Source organism: Struthio camelus, chromosome Z (assembly GCF_040807025.1).
Source record: "Struthio camelus isolate bStrCam1 chromosome Z, bStrCam1.hap1, whole genome shotgun sequence".
In the NCBI taxonomy this organism is placed as follows: domain Eukaryota; kingdom Metazoa; phylum Chordata; class Aves; order Struthioniformes; family Struthionidae; genus Struthio; species Struthio camelus.
Window position 1 is genome coordinate 24,466,408 of NC_090982.1, and position 12,461 is coordinate 24,478,868.

General features: G+C 45.4%; 2 protein-coding genes across 6 annotated transcripts in view; one reads left to right on the top strand and one right to left on the bottom strand.

Moving 5' to 3' along the window:
• Positions 1–1,970: 1,970 nt before the first annotated feature.
• Positions 1,971–7,005, bottom strand: RPS6 (ribosomal protein S6). The gene is made up of 6 exons (XM_068927418.1): positions 6,750–7,005; positions 5,949–6,080; positions 4,836–5,046; positions 4,302–4,448; positions 2,950–3,107; positions 1,971–2,113 (listed from the first exon to the last, which is right to left on the bottom strand). The coding sequence occupies exons 1-6, from the start codon at positions 6,753–6,755 to the stop codon at positions 2,018–2,020; spliced, it is 750 nt and encodes a 249-aa protein (XP_068783519.1). The 5' UTR covers positions 6,756–7,005; the 3' UTR covers positions 1,971–2,017.
• A 36-nt stretch (positions 7,006–7,041) lies between these two features.
• ACER2 (alkaline ceramidase 2) overlaps positions 7,042–12,461 on the top strand; it is a 43,864-nt gene continuing 38,444 nt past the window's right edge. For 2 of the 5 annotated variants that reach the window (XR_011137776.1, XM_068927415.1), the window contains exon 1: positions 8,062–8,227. Coding sequence is in view for 1 of the 5 variants with exons in the window: in XM_068927415.1 (XP_068783516.1) it covers positions 8,120–8,227 (108 nt within the window). In the remaining 4 variants the exon portion in view is untranslated. Of the gene's footprint in view, positions 7,263–7,753; positions 7,814–8,056; positions 8,228–12,461 lie in introns of those variants that run through there. The other 3 variants (XM_068927416.1, XM_068927417.1, XR_011137777.1) reach the window with 3 other exon arrangements.

The following is a 12,461-nucleotide window of genomic DNA, read 5'->3' on the forward strand; positions in this document are numbered from 1 at the left end:
AGGCTGATGGCCCTTCTGCCATCACAAAAATCAAGTCTCTTCTCATCAGGTTATGCAGTGCCATCCTCCTAAGAACAGAGGCCCCTTTTCATGACACGCTGAACTCAGTGGTCCATGAACTTGAGCAGAGCAGATGCCCTTTACTCATGTTGAATTAGCTGCTATTGGGGCATGAAACCACAGTGGTAGGGCGGTAGGCTAGAATGCTTAAGAAAGTAGCCACATATATTTCAGTTCTACAGAACATTAGGTCCTCAGCATTCTCAGTTCAGTCAGTTTTTTAATCTCATTCTTCCAAGATGACATCTTTTCCTTGACAATAACATGCGAGTACAAGCTGTTTCTTGTCAACTATTTCACTATGTTAAAAGATGTGGTATGAAATATGTTTTTGCCAGATAGCAGTAAGTCCTCATGTTTTCTCCATGTCACTTTTTGCAGCTAACACTGGAGTTTAAAGGTGTCTGTGTTAGTGGAAGTGTTTTAATTTTAGGAAAGTTTAGGTTTAACAGGGCCATCCGGTTACTTTAACTACACAGGAGAAAAAAGCTTCTTTTTTAGAACTTAAGCTGTAACAGAAACTGGCAGTACTGAACACAGTCTCCATAAAATATGCTGATATACCTAGTCCATCTCATGTACAATGGTTAGTAACCTTTAAAAATTCACTTCAGGAATTAAGATGGGCTCAGTAAAACAAACTTAGGACCACTGGCTCAACTATTATTGCTAACCAAATACTGTGATTTGTTTTGCCTTTTTGGGGTATGCAGTCAATGTCTTCAACACATTCATAGTTCTAAAACAGTCCGCAATTCTGGCTGAACACTCAAACTGAGACAATTTAAATGGCAATTTGGAACAACTGCTATTATAAATTTGTATTATAAAATAATTCCCTTAGCCTGAGACTTCTGCAGCATGAATACATGAAGTAGGAAATCCTCAGATGAGTATCCTTTCGCTCTAATCCAAACTAGAAGTTCAAGAACACTACTTGACCTTTCTAGGCCTGTCATCTATTGAAAGCAAGTCTCTTGTTCTGCACATTTTGTAGGACTCTGGGTTCCACATTCCAGGCACTCAAATGGTTTCAAACAAGTCAGGTGAGACCTTGGCCTAAGACCTTAGCTTTGCCATGCCCACAGGGAAATAAGGAAAAGCTTACACACTGATAGCTTTTAGAGTGGCAATAAAAACCATGTACTGAGGCTTTCACACTGAAAATATAAACACTTATGAGTGAGAACTGAGATGGATGCCGACTACTAGGTCAAGGGCACCATGAAACAGCCTATTTAGCCACAACTCATTCTAACTCTAACACCTAACACATTCCTGCATCACAGCAGCATTCTCAACTTTATCCAGTAGTAGATCTGCATAAAGTACAATCTAAAAATACCATACATAAATGTAAAAACCTCGCAGCCTTGAAGTGAAATACAGACATCAAACCTTTTAATGTCTGGCTTACTCCTGGTCAGTCCTCAGTTCTCATTTCAGCAGGAGACTGCTGCAATGCACTCAACTCTTCCCAGAATCAGATGAAGGCTGCAGGTTTTTACCATTTTACACTCAGTATCAAAAGCAAGTGAAGTGCTTCCTAATCTTGAAGCACTGCCCTGTGCTTACAATAAAAAAAAAAAAAAAAACACTGAACAGAACCAAATGAATTCTACCATTCTACCCACTACTCCAGAAGATTAGCCTAAGTTTAGCTCCTCAATGGCAACATAGCGTTTTGCTCTTACAGGCAGATCTTGCTTATAAAGATCAACAGGTATGGGCAAAGATATAACTTGGAACTTTTCACTAAATGCATGAATATTTAGTCTTGATGCAGTTCTCCTTTTGACAACAAGTAATAATGATTCCAATTCTAGCTCAGTCTGTATGATGCAGTTTGGAGAAAGGACTGATTATTTTAAGAGATGACCAGTAACAATATGCACTGGAAAGCCTCACAGTGAAAGTTAGCCACAAAAAGGGTTTATTTTTATTATCATATACATCTTTACTTCTGACTCGACTCAGATTTAGATGTAGAAGCCCTCAATGAAGAAAGCCGGCGTCTCTTGGCAATCTGCTCCTGCCGTTTTTCCTTGGCCTCCTAAGGAGGAGAACAGCATGAAATCAGTAATGAGGTGTTGCAAATGATCAAGCATTTCCTTAAAAAGATCTACAAACACACTGGGTAAATGCAACTTCAAGGAAACTACCATGAAGAATGAATTTTTGTATCATTAAAGCAAAATCCTGCTTCCCTTCTTTCCAGAAGGAAAGAATTCTGCCGGTATCCAAAGCTATACAGACCCATTTATCTTCACACAATACTGAAGAGGGTCCAAAATTAGAGTAAAATACTGCTGCAGAGTTCAGAACATATAAAAGGTCTATTTGCTTTCAGTCAATGCCAGTCTGGAAGTCATGGAATATTAAAGGCCTGCGATGAATATTCTAAGAGCATTGTGTAAGCAGCCACTGCTGTTTTAGGTTCAAGCTCCAGCTCATGCACATGAGTAGCTTCTTGCCAAGTTATTTTCCATCCAGGTCAACTGCTGGATCCTGTTTCCCCAGAGTCTCTCAAATTCTTGGGCCAGCACCACGCAAGAGGACTGTTGCACTAAAATTTCTACAGCAAGTCTGATTATCTTTACTGGCCAGTACTGTCATTTTCTCCAAAATCAGCCCTCAGAAAAATGGAGAAGGGGTTGAATTGGTCTGGTCCACAACTGTCAGGTCAGGATAATAATTCTTGTGAAAACGCTTTTGACTGGGCTTCTTATACTCACACTCCAACATTCCTAATGTCATATGAAACATACAGAATGTAGCTTTGAAATTAGCTAGGTGCAGTATACCTGTATGTGTACAGTCAGGTTCATCAAATCCTTTGATCCTACAGAGTAATATACCCCATACAGCTGACTGTGAGGGAACACAAACCTTCATTCTCTTGGCCAAGAGCTTGGCATATTCTGCTGCTTCCTCCTTATTCTTCTGAGTGCGCTGCTTCTTCAGAGCAATACGTCTGCGCTTATGTTGCAGAACTCGAGGAGTCACTAGTCGCTGGATCTTAGGAGCCTTGGTCCTGGGTTTCTTGCCTAAAGAAAATTATTAATCAGTAGAAGCAACAGATTGTTTTCTGAAAAGGTCTTAAGCACCTCTAAGCCATCTTAAGATGCTAAGTTCCATTTACTGTAAACAACAATGCTATTCACATACTATTATTATACTAACTTAAAACACACAGTTCAGCCTCTTAGCATATTTCACGAGAAAAAAAGCAATTGCTACTGAGAGATTTAACATCAATAAAACAAGTCGACACTGTTAAGACTACATATCAGCAACACAGCAATGAAGCAACACATCTCCAGCTCCCTAAAGTTCTGAAAAGAATTCCTTGCTTCCTAGCAGACCTATATTTAATCATTTCCCCTAGACCTGAGGTAGTTAAAGATGGAAAGCCACCACCTTGTTTTCAAGGAAAAATTGTTTTATTTTCACCTTTAAACTAAAGCCACGCAGACCATCACGAGCAAATTAAACATGCATACCTAACCTATAAAATTTCATTATTCAGCCCTATGTGACTGTAGCAGTCATAAGCAACACAACGCTGTCCACCAGGACTCCATGTTGTAAGAGACAGTATAGTTCCCACGACACAGAAGCTAAATTATCAACAAGCAGGTGTTTATCCAAGAACTTTCCACAGTGTCCAAGTACTATCATATTCTTTCCTCTAAAAACATTCTCATCTTCCCTGTCCCATCCGATCAAATCGAACAGAAAATCGAATTAAGATCTTCGATTGCAAGAAGAGACTGTAGGAAACAAAAAAAGTGACCTCCCAAGAAAAGCACATTTCAGACTGTCACAAGCATCTGGGAAAAAAGTCTTAACAGCCCCCAACCAACATTTTGCTTTCCCCCACCCCCTAATGCTGATGTTTCAAAAACATCCTACCTCAATCTAATTTTACTAAAAAATATTTTAGGACTATCTTCTAGAGCATCAGTAAACGTAACCAGATTCCACTAAGTTCTTAAAACATTTATTACCAAGAGATAGCAAGAAGGAAAGAGAAAGGACAGGGAAATGGGGGAAAACAGGCAAGAGTCCACTTCTTATCCACAACTTACAGCTGACAAGTTTTAAACCCTTAGGACAGTTAACTCCAGTAGTAGATTAAAGCGTTATCGGGCAGTGTCAGTCGTTCACTGCAGTAGGTTGGCCACCTTTCCCCTGATCAAGGACATAAGACCAGAAGAGTGTAAAATCTGATTCTTTACCCTCTTTGTTCAGAGGTTTCCTCACAACATACTGGCGGACATCATCTTCCTTAGAGAGATTGAACAGCTTGCGGATTCTGCTGGCTCTCTTGGGACCAAGACGACGAGGCACAGTTGTGTCTGTCAGTCCAGGAATATCCTTTTCACCTTTGAGAGAAGAAATTTTGCTATGTTAATTAAATTTACATCTACTATAAACACCTGTTTAAGTCACAATTTAACCTTAAAACGCGCAAAACCAAAAGATACGGACTAGTCTTCAGCACACACCCGCCAAAACTACCATCCCTTATTACACTTTGGTGACTTAACACAATCACATCGCTGGCAGTTGTCAAAGCACTTCAATTCTGAAATAGCCTACCTCTGAAATTTAAAATTAATAAACAGAATGCTCAGAAGGAATTCCAAGAAGCATCTAAATCCTAAAGTTCGGCCTGCATTATGCAATCTACAGAACTTCTCATCCATGAGCAAGCAAGCTCTTGCCAGAGGCAGATTTCTACCTAGTGATGGCTTCATGAAGATTCTTACCTTTCTTCACAATGACCAAGTTCAGAACACTCAAGTTGGCATCAACAATGCAACCACGAACGGATTTGCGTTTCCGCTCTCCAGTTCTTCTGGGGCGGTAGCACGAGTGGCCCTTACTGAGCAGAAGGCGGACACGTCCGTGAGTCAGGACACCTTGCTTCATGGGGAAGCCTTGTTTGTCATTGCCACCACTGATGCGGACAACATAGCCCTGTGAAAGCAGAGAAATACACTTCCTAGTTGTTCACACACCCTTACTGCTTCAAGGAGCAGTAACGGATATCGCAACACAGTGTTCAAAACAACTCTTTAGGCACTATGACAGTGACTCAGGAAAAACTGCTGTTAGTGCAGACAGAGAGCAACTTCTCCTTTAACCCAAGCCATCCCAGTTGAGGAATTTTCTTGAACACAGGTGTGGAAAAAATACTTCTGCAAGTCAGGATCTACATTTATTCCACTTTTCTTCAAGTATATAATCAATACGGCCGAGCTTTTCTCTGCTTTAGCCCTAAACCTGACCAAAACCTGCTAGCATCACAAACTCAAAAGCTGCACACAACACTGCCAACTAACATTATGCTCTGGATTAGCACACTTGGGTAAAAAGGAAAAGCTAGGAAAGAAAAAAACATGTTTATGGGGATGGCAGCAGAAAGGTTGACTTAAGTTCTGTCAGGCTGTCCACATCAAGATTCAGCTATTCTAAACCCATCCACCATGCTTATGTTTCTCCATGCCCTAGTAGCAATTTTAGCACAAATGGAAGTAATTTTGAATTTGTTCAATACCAGAAGAATTAGGTTTGTCTTACGGTATAAGTTTAAGTTCTCTGTCCTGCATGCTTGACACCAGATCAAAAGCAAAGAGTCTACTGGAAATACAATAAAATAATCTAAACACATAGCTCACACACATACATATATATATATATATATATAAATAAAATTCAAACCAGCAAAAGGGGCAAGCTTAACAACCAAGTATGACATAAACGTCAAAAAAATAACAAAACCTCACCACACAAGCAGCCTAGGGTAACAGTAGTTTATCACGGACATAGTTTTAAGCTGCCCGATTCCAGCTCTGACACAGACCTTTCTAGAGCCTTACCTTCCACTCCTCGCCAAGAGAATCAGCTGCGACCTCGGTGGCCATCCGTTTCTCATAGAATGTTCTCAGCTTGCGCTCATCATCCACTTCAATGAGCTTCTGGCAGCCAGTGGCTGGGAAAGAGATGTTCAGCTGACAAAGCAAAACAAACAAAACACCCAAAACAAAGATTCAGTTAAATCACCTCACAGGACATTTTCAGAGAGAACTGCCATTAAGATGCAGATCTTAAGGTCTTAATACTTCAAAAATGCAACTCCGTATCTACTGAAAGAACTACCTACCCGCAAGGACTCGTCACTCGATAGTCACTGAGCAAGCAAGGCCTGCGCTCAGTGAGGACAGACCGACTGACCGCTTCCGTCATGCGGAAAACGGCCTTCCCCAACGCTAGCGCTTCGCCGCCCCAAGGCGCCCTGCGGAAGAGCGCGGCAGCAGCGGGCGGCGGGCGCGCCGCGCCAGACAGCTGCGCCCGCAGCACGCACCGAACGAGGCGGCGGCCGCCGCTCGCTGCGCTGCCGGGCCGCCCCCGCAGCACTGCCCCCTCGGGGCCCGGACAGAGCGGCGGCAGCCGTGCCCGTGTCGAGGGCAGGCGCGGCCGAAGCCGCGGCCGGGCCCGCCGCGGCCGCCATGTCGCCCCGTCGGCAATCCGCCCCCATCCGCCCCGCGGCGCCGCTCCGTCCCCGCCGCCCCGGGCCATCGCCCCCCGCCGGCGGCCCCGCACGCAGCCGCGGGGCCATTTGCGGGGCGGGTGCCCGCGGCCGCCGGTGCGCGGCCGCTGCGTCCCCGCCGCCGCCTCACCTTCATCCTCGCCGAGCCGAGCCGCCGCGGAAAAAGGCCGCACTTCCGCCCGCAGCCCCCACATAGACCCGCCAAGTCTCGCGAGAACAGCCCTCAGGGGAAGCGACGGGGCGGTGCGCCTGCCACGTGATCGGGATTACCCAATTGCTGGCCACACGGCTCGCGCGAGCCGGCGGCGCGGGGAGGTGGTGTGGCCTTTCGGCCTGTCTGTGCCTGCTGGCGGCCGGTGCTCTATGGGTGTTGGGCCGCCGATGTCGCGGGGAGAAACACGCGTTGGGGGGAGTGGGCGCGGGAGGCTCGCCTGTCCGCCTGCACACAGCTCGCATTTGGCCACGCAAAGCTGAACCATTTTTAGGACTGAATGGGCGCTGCTCCAGAGCGGACGGCAAGCCGCGATCCCAGTTTGTCTCACCAGCGCAGTGACAAAAACTGCCTGCATGAGGACTGAAAAAAAAAATGCAAAAAACTGAACTACTGAGTACTTCCGTGCTGCTAGGACAACTTTGCTAGCAGGTAGGAAGTGGAGACTGTAAAAGGCTCTTTAAAACTGGAAGGGTAGCTAAGCCATGGAAGTGCCTGAGGATTGTCAAATACCTCTGCACATTGGCTGAGGAATCTGAGAAATGTACTTCGAAATCTGTGGAGAAAAATCCTGGGGGAGGCTATGCCCTTTGTTTTCGCTTTCGAGCCGAGGTTAAGTTGTTGCACGCAGTTTCTTACGTGGCCGTGCGCCCTTTTGTCTGCTTAGGAAGACCTTCCTTCCAGCTTACAATAACAAAAGCGCCGCTTTACTCTGACGAGCATAATCGTGCCACAGAGACGACCTGAGCTGATGCGTTCATCCTACGGCTGACAGTACCAACCGCTTAGTATTTCTCACTGTTGAAATAGGAAAGGCCATAATTATTTGCCCTTCCCAACGTTTTGGGGAGCGGGAAGGGCGGCGGGGGGGGGGGGGGGAAATCCGGTGTTTCTGCAAGCTGAGCCGCTTTCCTCTTCCTGCAAGCTCGCGTCGCCTGCCATGCCGGAGGGTGCGGGAACACGGGCCGCTTCTCCCCATCCAGGTGTCCGAACAAGTCGTTTTCCATACAGCCCGGGGAAGCAGGGAGGAAGGACGGGCGGATGGCGGCGGCGGCGCCACTCGGCGGCGGCGGCTCCTGCCAGCCGTCGTGGGGGCAGGGAAGGAAACGCGTAACCCCCCCACCGCCTCGTGGGGCCGGCGGCGGCGCAAAGCGCTAACCGCCCCCCCCCGGCAGCCAGGCGGGGCGGGCAGGCAGGACCGCTCCGCCCCGCTCCGCCCCGCTCCGCCCCGCTCCGCCTGGCAGCGCGGCCGGGGCCGGGGCGGCGGCGGGGATCGCCCGGCGGGCGGCATGGGCACGCTGCTGTGGTGGGACCAGCTGCGGGCGGGCAGCTCCGAGGTGGACTGGTGCGAGGACAACTACACCATCGTGCCCGCCATCGCCGAGTTTTACAACACGGTGCGTAGCGGCCCCCGGCGCGCTGTCCTGCCGCCGCCCCCGGACCCGTCCGCGCGCGAGAGCTGGCAGCTGCGGCCGTTACAGCCGTTGAATCCCCCGTCCCCTCCCCCGTCGCGCCCCCCTTCACCGCGCGCACTGCCCGGAGCACCCTGCTGCCGGTGCTGCTGCCGCCTCAGGGCCGCCGCGCCGTTGTTTCGTGGCTAAACCTGTATCCAGGCCACGCGAAGGGACTCCCCTTCCTTTAAAGAGATTGGTATGATGGTATGCTGATGGTGCTGTTGGCAGTTGTCAGCTATGGGGAGCGGTCACTGTGTAGCCGGGCTCATTTCTGTTAAACGGGAAACAAGTTGCTTGAAGGGTTTCCATAGAGTTGTAGAATGCCATTCCTTAATTATTTGTTTCTTCCTTCACATGTACTTGGTTTTAAATGGAGAAAAACTGGATCTTTTGACTTTTGCAGGAGGTTCTGACAGGGCTTATGCCAAGCTGCTTAGTCAGTAATATACGGCAGACCCTGTTCTTTTCTGTGCCATGCCTTATGTCACCATGCTAAAGTATTTTCATGCTTGGTTGCCTGTATGTGATACCTCATTTACACAGATGAGTGTTACCTGACAGCGTGCAAGGCAGTGAGAGATTGGAAACAAGTGCTTCGTGTTACGAGGCTTTGTCCACATAGGTTTGGCTCTGTGAGATACATAGCTTTCAAAAACAAGTTGGCTTGGGGTTGCAGACTGAAGTCAGCAATGTACTGTTGAGAGAAGAAGAGGGCTTTGTTTAAGAACAAAGGTGGTTGAGGAAAGGAAGGAAGGGGTAGAGAACTAGTGTGATTGCTGGTTGCTCTGGAAGGGGTAGAGGACTAGTGTGATTGCTGGTTGCTCTCACTAAGCTGGGATCCTGAACCCTCTCACCCCGCCCCAAGATGTCTCAGCTCCTGGAGCAAATGTGAAAAAATACCCTTAAGAGCGGAGCCAGACTGCTCTGCAGTGAGCATCTTGGAAGGAGAGCACTGCTCCTTACATCCTGTTTATGTAAAGATTTGCAGTGATAAATAGATCTGCTAAAGAGTGACATAACGTGTCAGGCTCTCTGGTAGTTTGCGTTTCCATGAAAAGCACATTGTCAGGATGGAAGCCCGCAAATGCCAAGTCTACCTGGTTGCCCTGGGTTTTCTGTTTTCTTTAGTGGGCGGTGCACGCACGAATGAGGGGTTGCTGCTTGTGCTCCGCTAGAGTTTTCTACTTCAAGTCGTTCTTTTAGTTTTTTCTTTCCCTAAATTCCATGCTCCACTGAGCTCCTCTCCTTCCCTTGGTTTCTTTAAGCTGTGTTTCTTAGTTTGCTAACAATGGTAGTGCTGCACTCAGCTGAAAGAAAGAAGTAGGTGTCTGGCATCACTTACTCGAGATTTATCAAGGACTTTTTTCTTTTAGGGGCTGCACGTTTAGAACCAGTAATATCACTGCACACTGCACATATTACTCACCTGTTGTTTTTTTTGTAGTTCACTGCCAAAACCGTCTCAGTGCTGGCAGGTCTGTGCTGTTAGAGAACCTCAAGGGTGAGGGGGGAGAACTGTCTGCTTTTTTTCTCTCTGATGTCACTGTGTGGGAACCAAAAACAACCGGAGGAAAAGCTCGGGATAATCAAGACGCTTCTGAATGAAAGCTAGTGTGTTTGGGAGCTAGCTCTCAAGGCAGATGGATATCCTTCCAACTGTACTGAGCAGATTAGCTTGTGGCATAGAAACTTGCGAAATGCCAGGAGCTGCAGGTATGTCTCGATGAGTAAGTAAGGTTCCAGACGGATTAGCAGGCAGGCAAAGCTAGTTTGCTCTTGAGCCCATGGTATTGCACCAACTGTGTACGGATGAGCAAACTGTATACTGAAAGTGGGAGAAAAAAAGAGGCTGCCTTGAGGGTAGATATGGAAGAGGTTTAGCCTCTTGTTATTTTATAATAACAAGTCATTGTGGAGGGGTTGTGTTCTGTTGTTCCAGCTTCTGATAATTAGGACGGTTTCATTTGCGGTGGGTTGATGGGGTTGTATGCCCCAAGTCTTGGTAAAGCCAGGTGTTCACAAGACAGTTGGGAGATTTTGGCCTTCCTCTAATAATCGCCTAAAGGGGAGTCCAAATTTTAGTGCTTCTTAGATGGCTCAGTTCTGAATCTGATTTGAAACCTGTGGAAGTTGTAGGCAGGACTCTTCTGCAGACTTGGATCTAGGTCTTCAAGCTGTAGAGTAAAATCTTACTAATCTGCATTTTAAATGGTCATGCCTAAGGTCACCGCTCGCTGTAGTTGAGATCTCGCGCAAAGATATGTGTACACATGAAACTGGAACAGCTTATCTGAAAGGTATTTTAAAAAAAATCATTTTAGTTATGCTAGTGGTACCTAATCTTAATCTGCTATGCATAAATGTCACCTGATCTAATTAAAAGGAAAATTAAAGTGCTCATCAGTATTACGTCAAAGGAAGAGTATGCAGATATTTTGTACAAATTGATCAAACTCATTTTAAAAACATACGTGAATAGACTGATGTGATTTGGTGTTCAGCTCTTACACTCTTCCAGTAAAGAGACCATGGAACATTTTGTTACTCAAATTAAAAGAATGAGTATGGTGAAACTAGATTTTTTTTCTGAAATTGACAGAATAACGTATCCTGATGAGAATACATACAAATATCCCCAGCTGTTGAAATAACAACGCGTGCGTAGAGGTGTCTGCAGAAAAAGATTTTGGGTTTTAAGCACTCGAAAACTGTAACACTTTTTTTTTTCCTTAATTAACTCAGTACCTTTCAGTTTCATGTATTGCATTCAGTTATGCATGTAATACATATTTCTTGCCAAATTTCTATTTAAAGAGAGAATTGTTAGGGGTTTTATTCCTCTTCTTTTGTTCCTTACTAGCAATGAGATAGAAGAGTAAAAAGCACCTTTTTTTCTGCTACAAAAGTCTTCCACTGTTGTGAGTAGCACGCTCAGGCATCAAGACACAGAAGATACAGTCCCTCTGAACTCCCTCAGAGCTACTTGGTTCATTTTTGCTATTCTCTCACAAAGCAGCAGTGCAATGCATGCTGCCTTCATGGTTTAACACTGCAACTGCTGTCTGAGAAACTTTCCGGGTAGTAAAAAAATACATGCTCTTTCGCGGGACTGCAAGAAACATCACATTTCAGGACTGTGGCCAGATGTGAGCAAAGTTATGCGGTCATGATCTGAATCTGCCTCTGGCATTCTCTCCATGGCCAGTGCCCTATATTCTTTTAATACCGTTAAGCAGTTGGAAATAATCTAAAGGTCCAGAATTGTATGAACGAGAGGATGGACTCTTGTTGGTGGGATGCTTACCTATTTTCCGGAGTTGTAACGTAGAATTGTTCCCTTTTGCTGATCTCAAAGGAAACTATCTGTATTTCTATGATTAATTTTTGCACTAGCATTAACTGTATCAACATTTCATTTGTACATTAGCAAAGTATACAGGTTAGTTGTGTAATGTGTCAAATATTGTACACCCAAAATACCTTCAGAAATCACAGCTGAAAGGATAAGTGTCTTTATTATTTGGAAAGGATAGCCGCAGTTAATAGTCGCAGTTTATCTTAGGGTTTGGCCCTTGTGGGGCCCAGACTGGTAAGAGAGAGTAAAAAACAATAGGTTAGTTCTCTTCTTGATCTGATTGGCTCATTGGCTTGAAACTGGGAGAACTTAAAAGAACTTGCTTGAGAAATTGTTCCAAAGACCTGATTTGAATATAGCTTGTGCAAAATACTAGTCATGGAGTATGCGAAAGAGAACTAAGCTACTGGATGCAAGAAATAGGTGAGTATCGTGGTTTTTGTAAACTTAATAGAAAATAATTTTAATACTGAAATTATTTCAACTTTTGTAATGCGAAGAAATGCCATTGGTGGCCATTCCATTTAAAATAAATCACAACCAAGCTCTAGATTTTAAATTGCAAAAGTAGTCTTGCATTTGCAGGCAGGACATTAGCATGAGCAGGAGTTTAGCGCCAGAGGAGCAGTGCTGCAGGGCAGCTTTATTATCTAATCACTAATATAAAACTCCATTGTTGCCGGTATGGTAAGTGAATATATTTCATTTGTCATCTTATTCCTTGGCCAAGAAAGGACTTTCTAGCCTAATTTTTGTATACCGTGATTACCTGGTCTGCATTTGATATATGGTCAGTTCTAGCCATAGAGGTAAAAAGGCTGC

Excerpts from the sequence above, each read along its gene's own strand:
- RPS6 (XM_068927418.1), bottom strand. Across the intron at positions 5,047-5,948 it reads CTCTTGGCGAGGAGTGGAAG|GGCTATGTTGTCCGCATCAG; the intron begins GTAAGGCTCTAG and ends CTGCTTTCACAG. Across the intron at positions 2,114-2,949 it reads TCTTGGCCAAGAGAATGAAG|GAGGCCAAGGAAAAACGGCA; the intron begins GTTTGTGTTCCC and ends TCTCCTCCTTAG.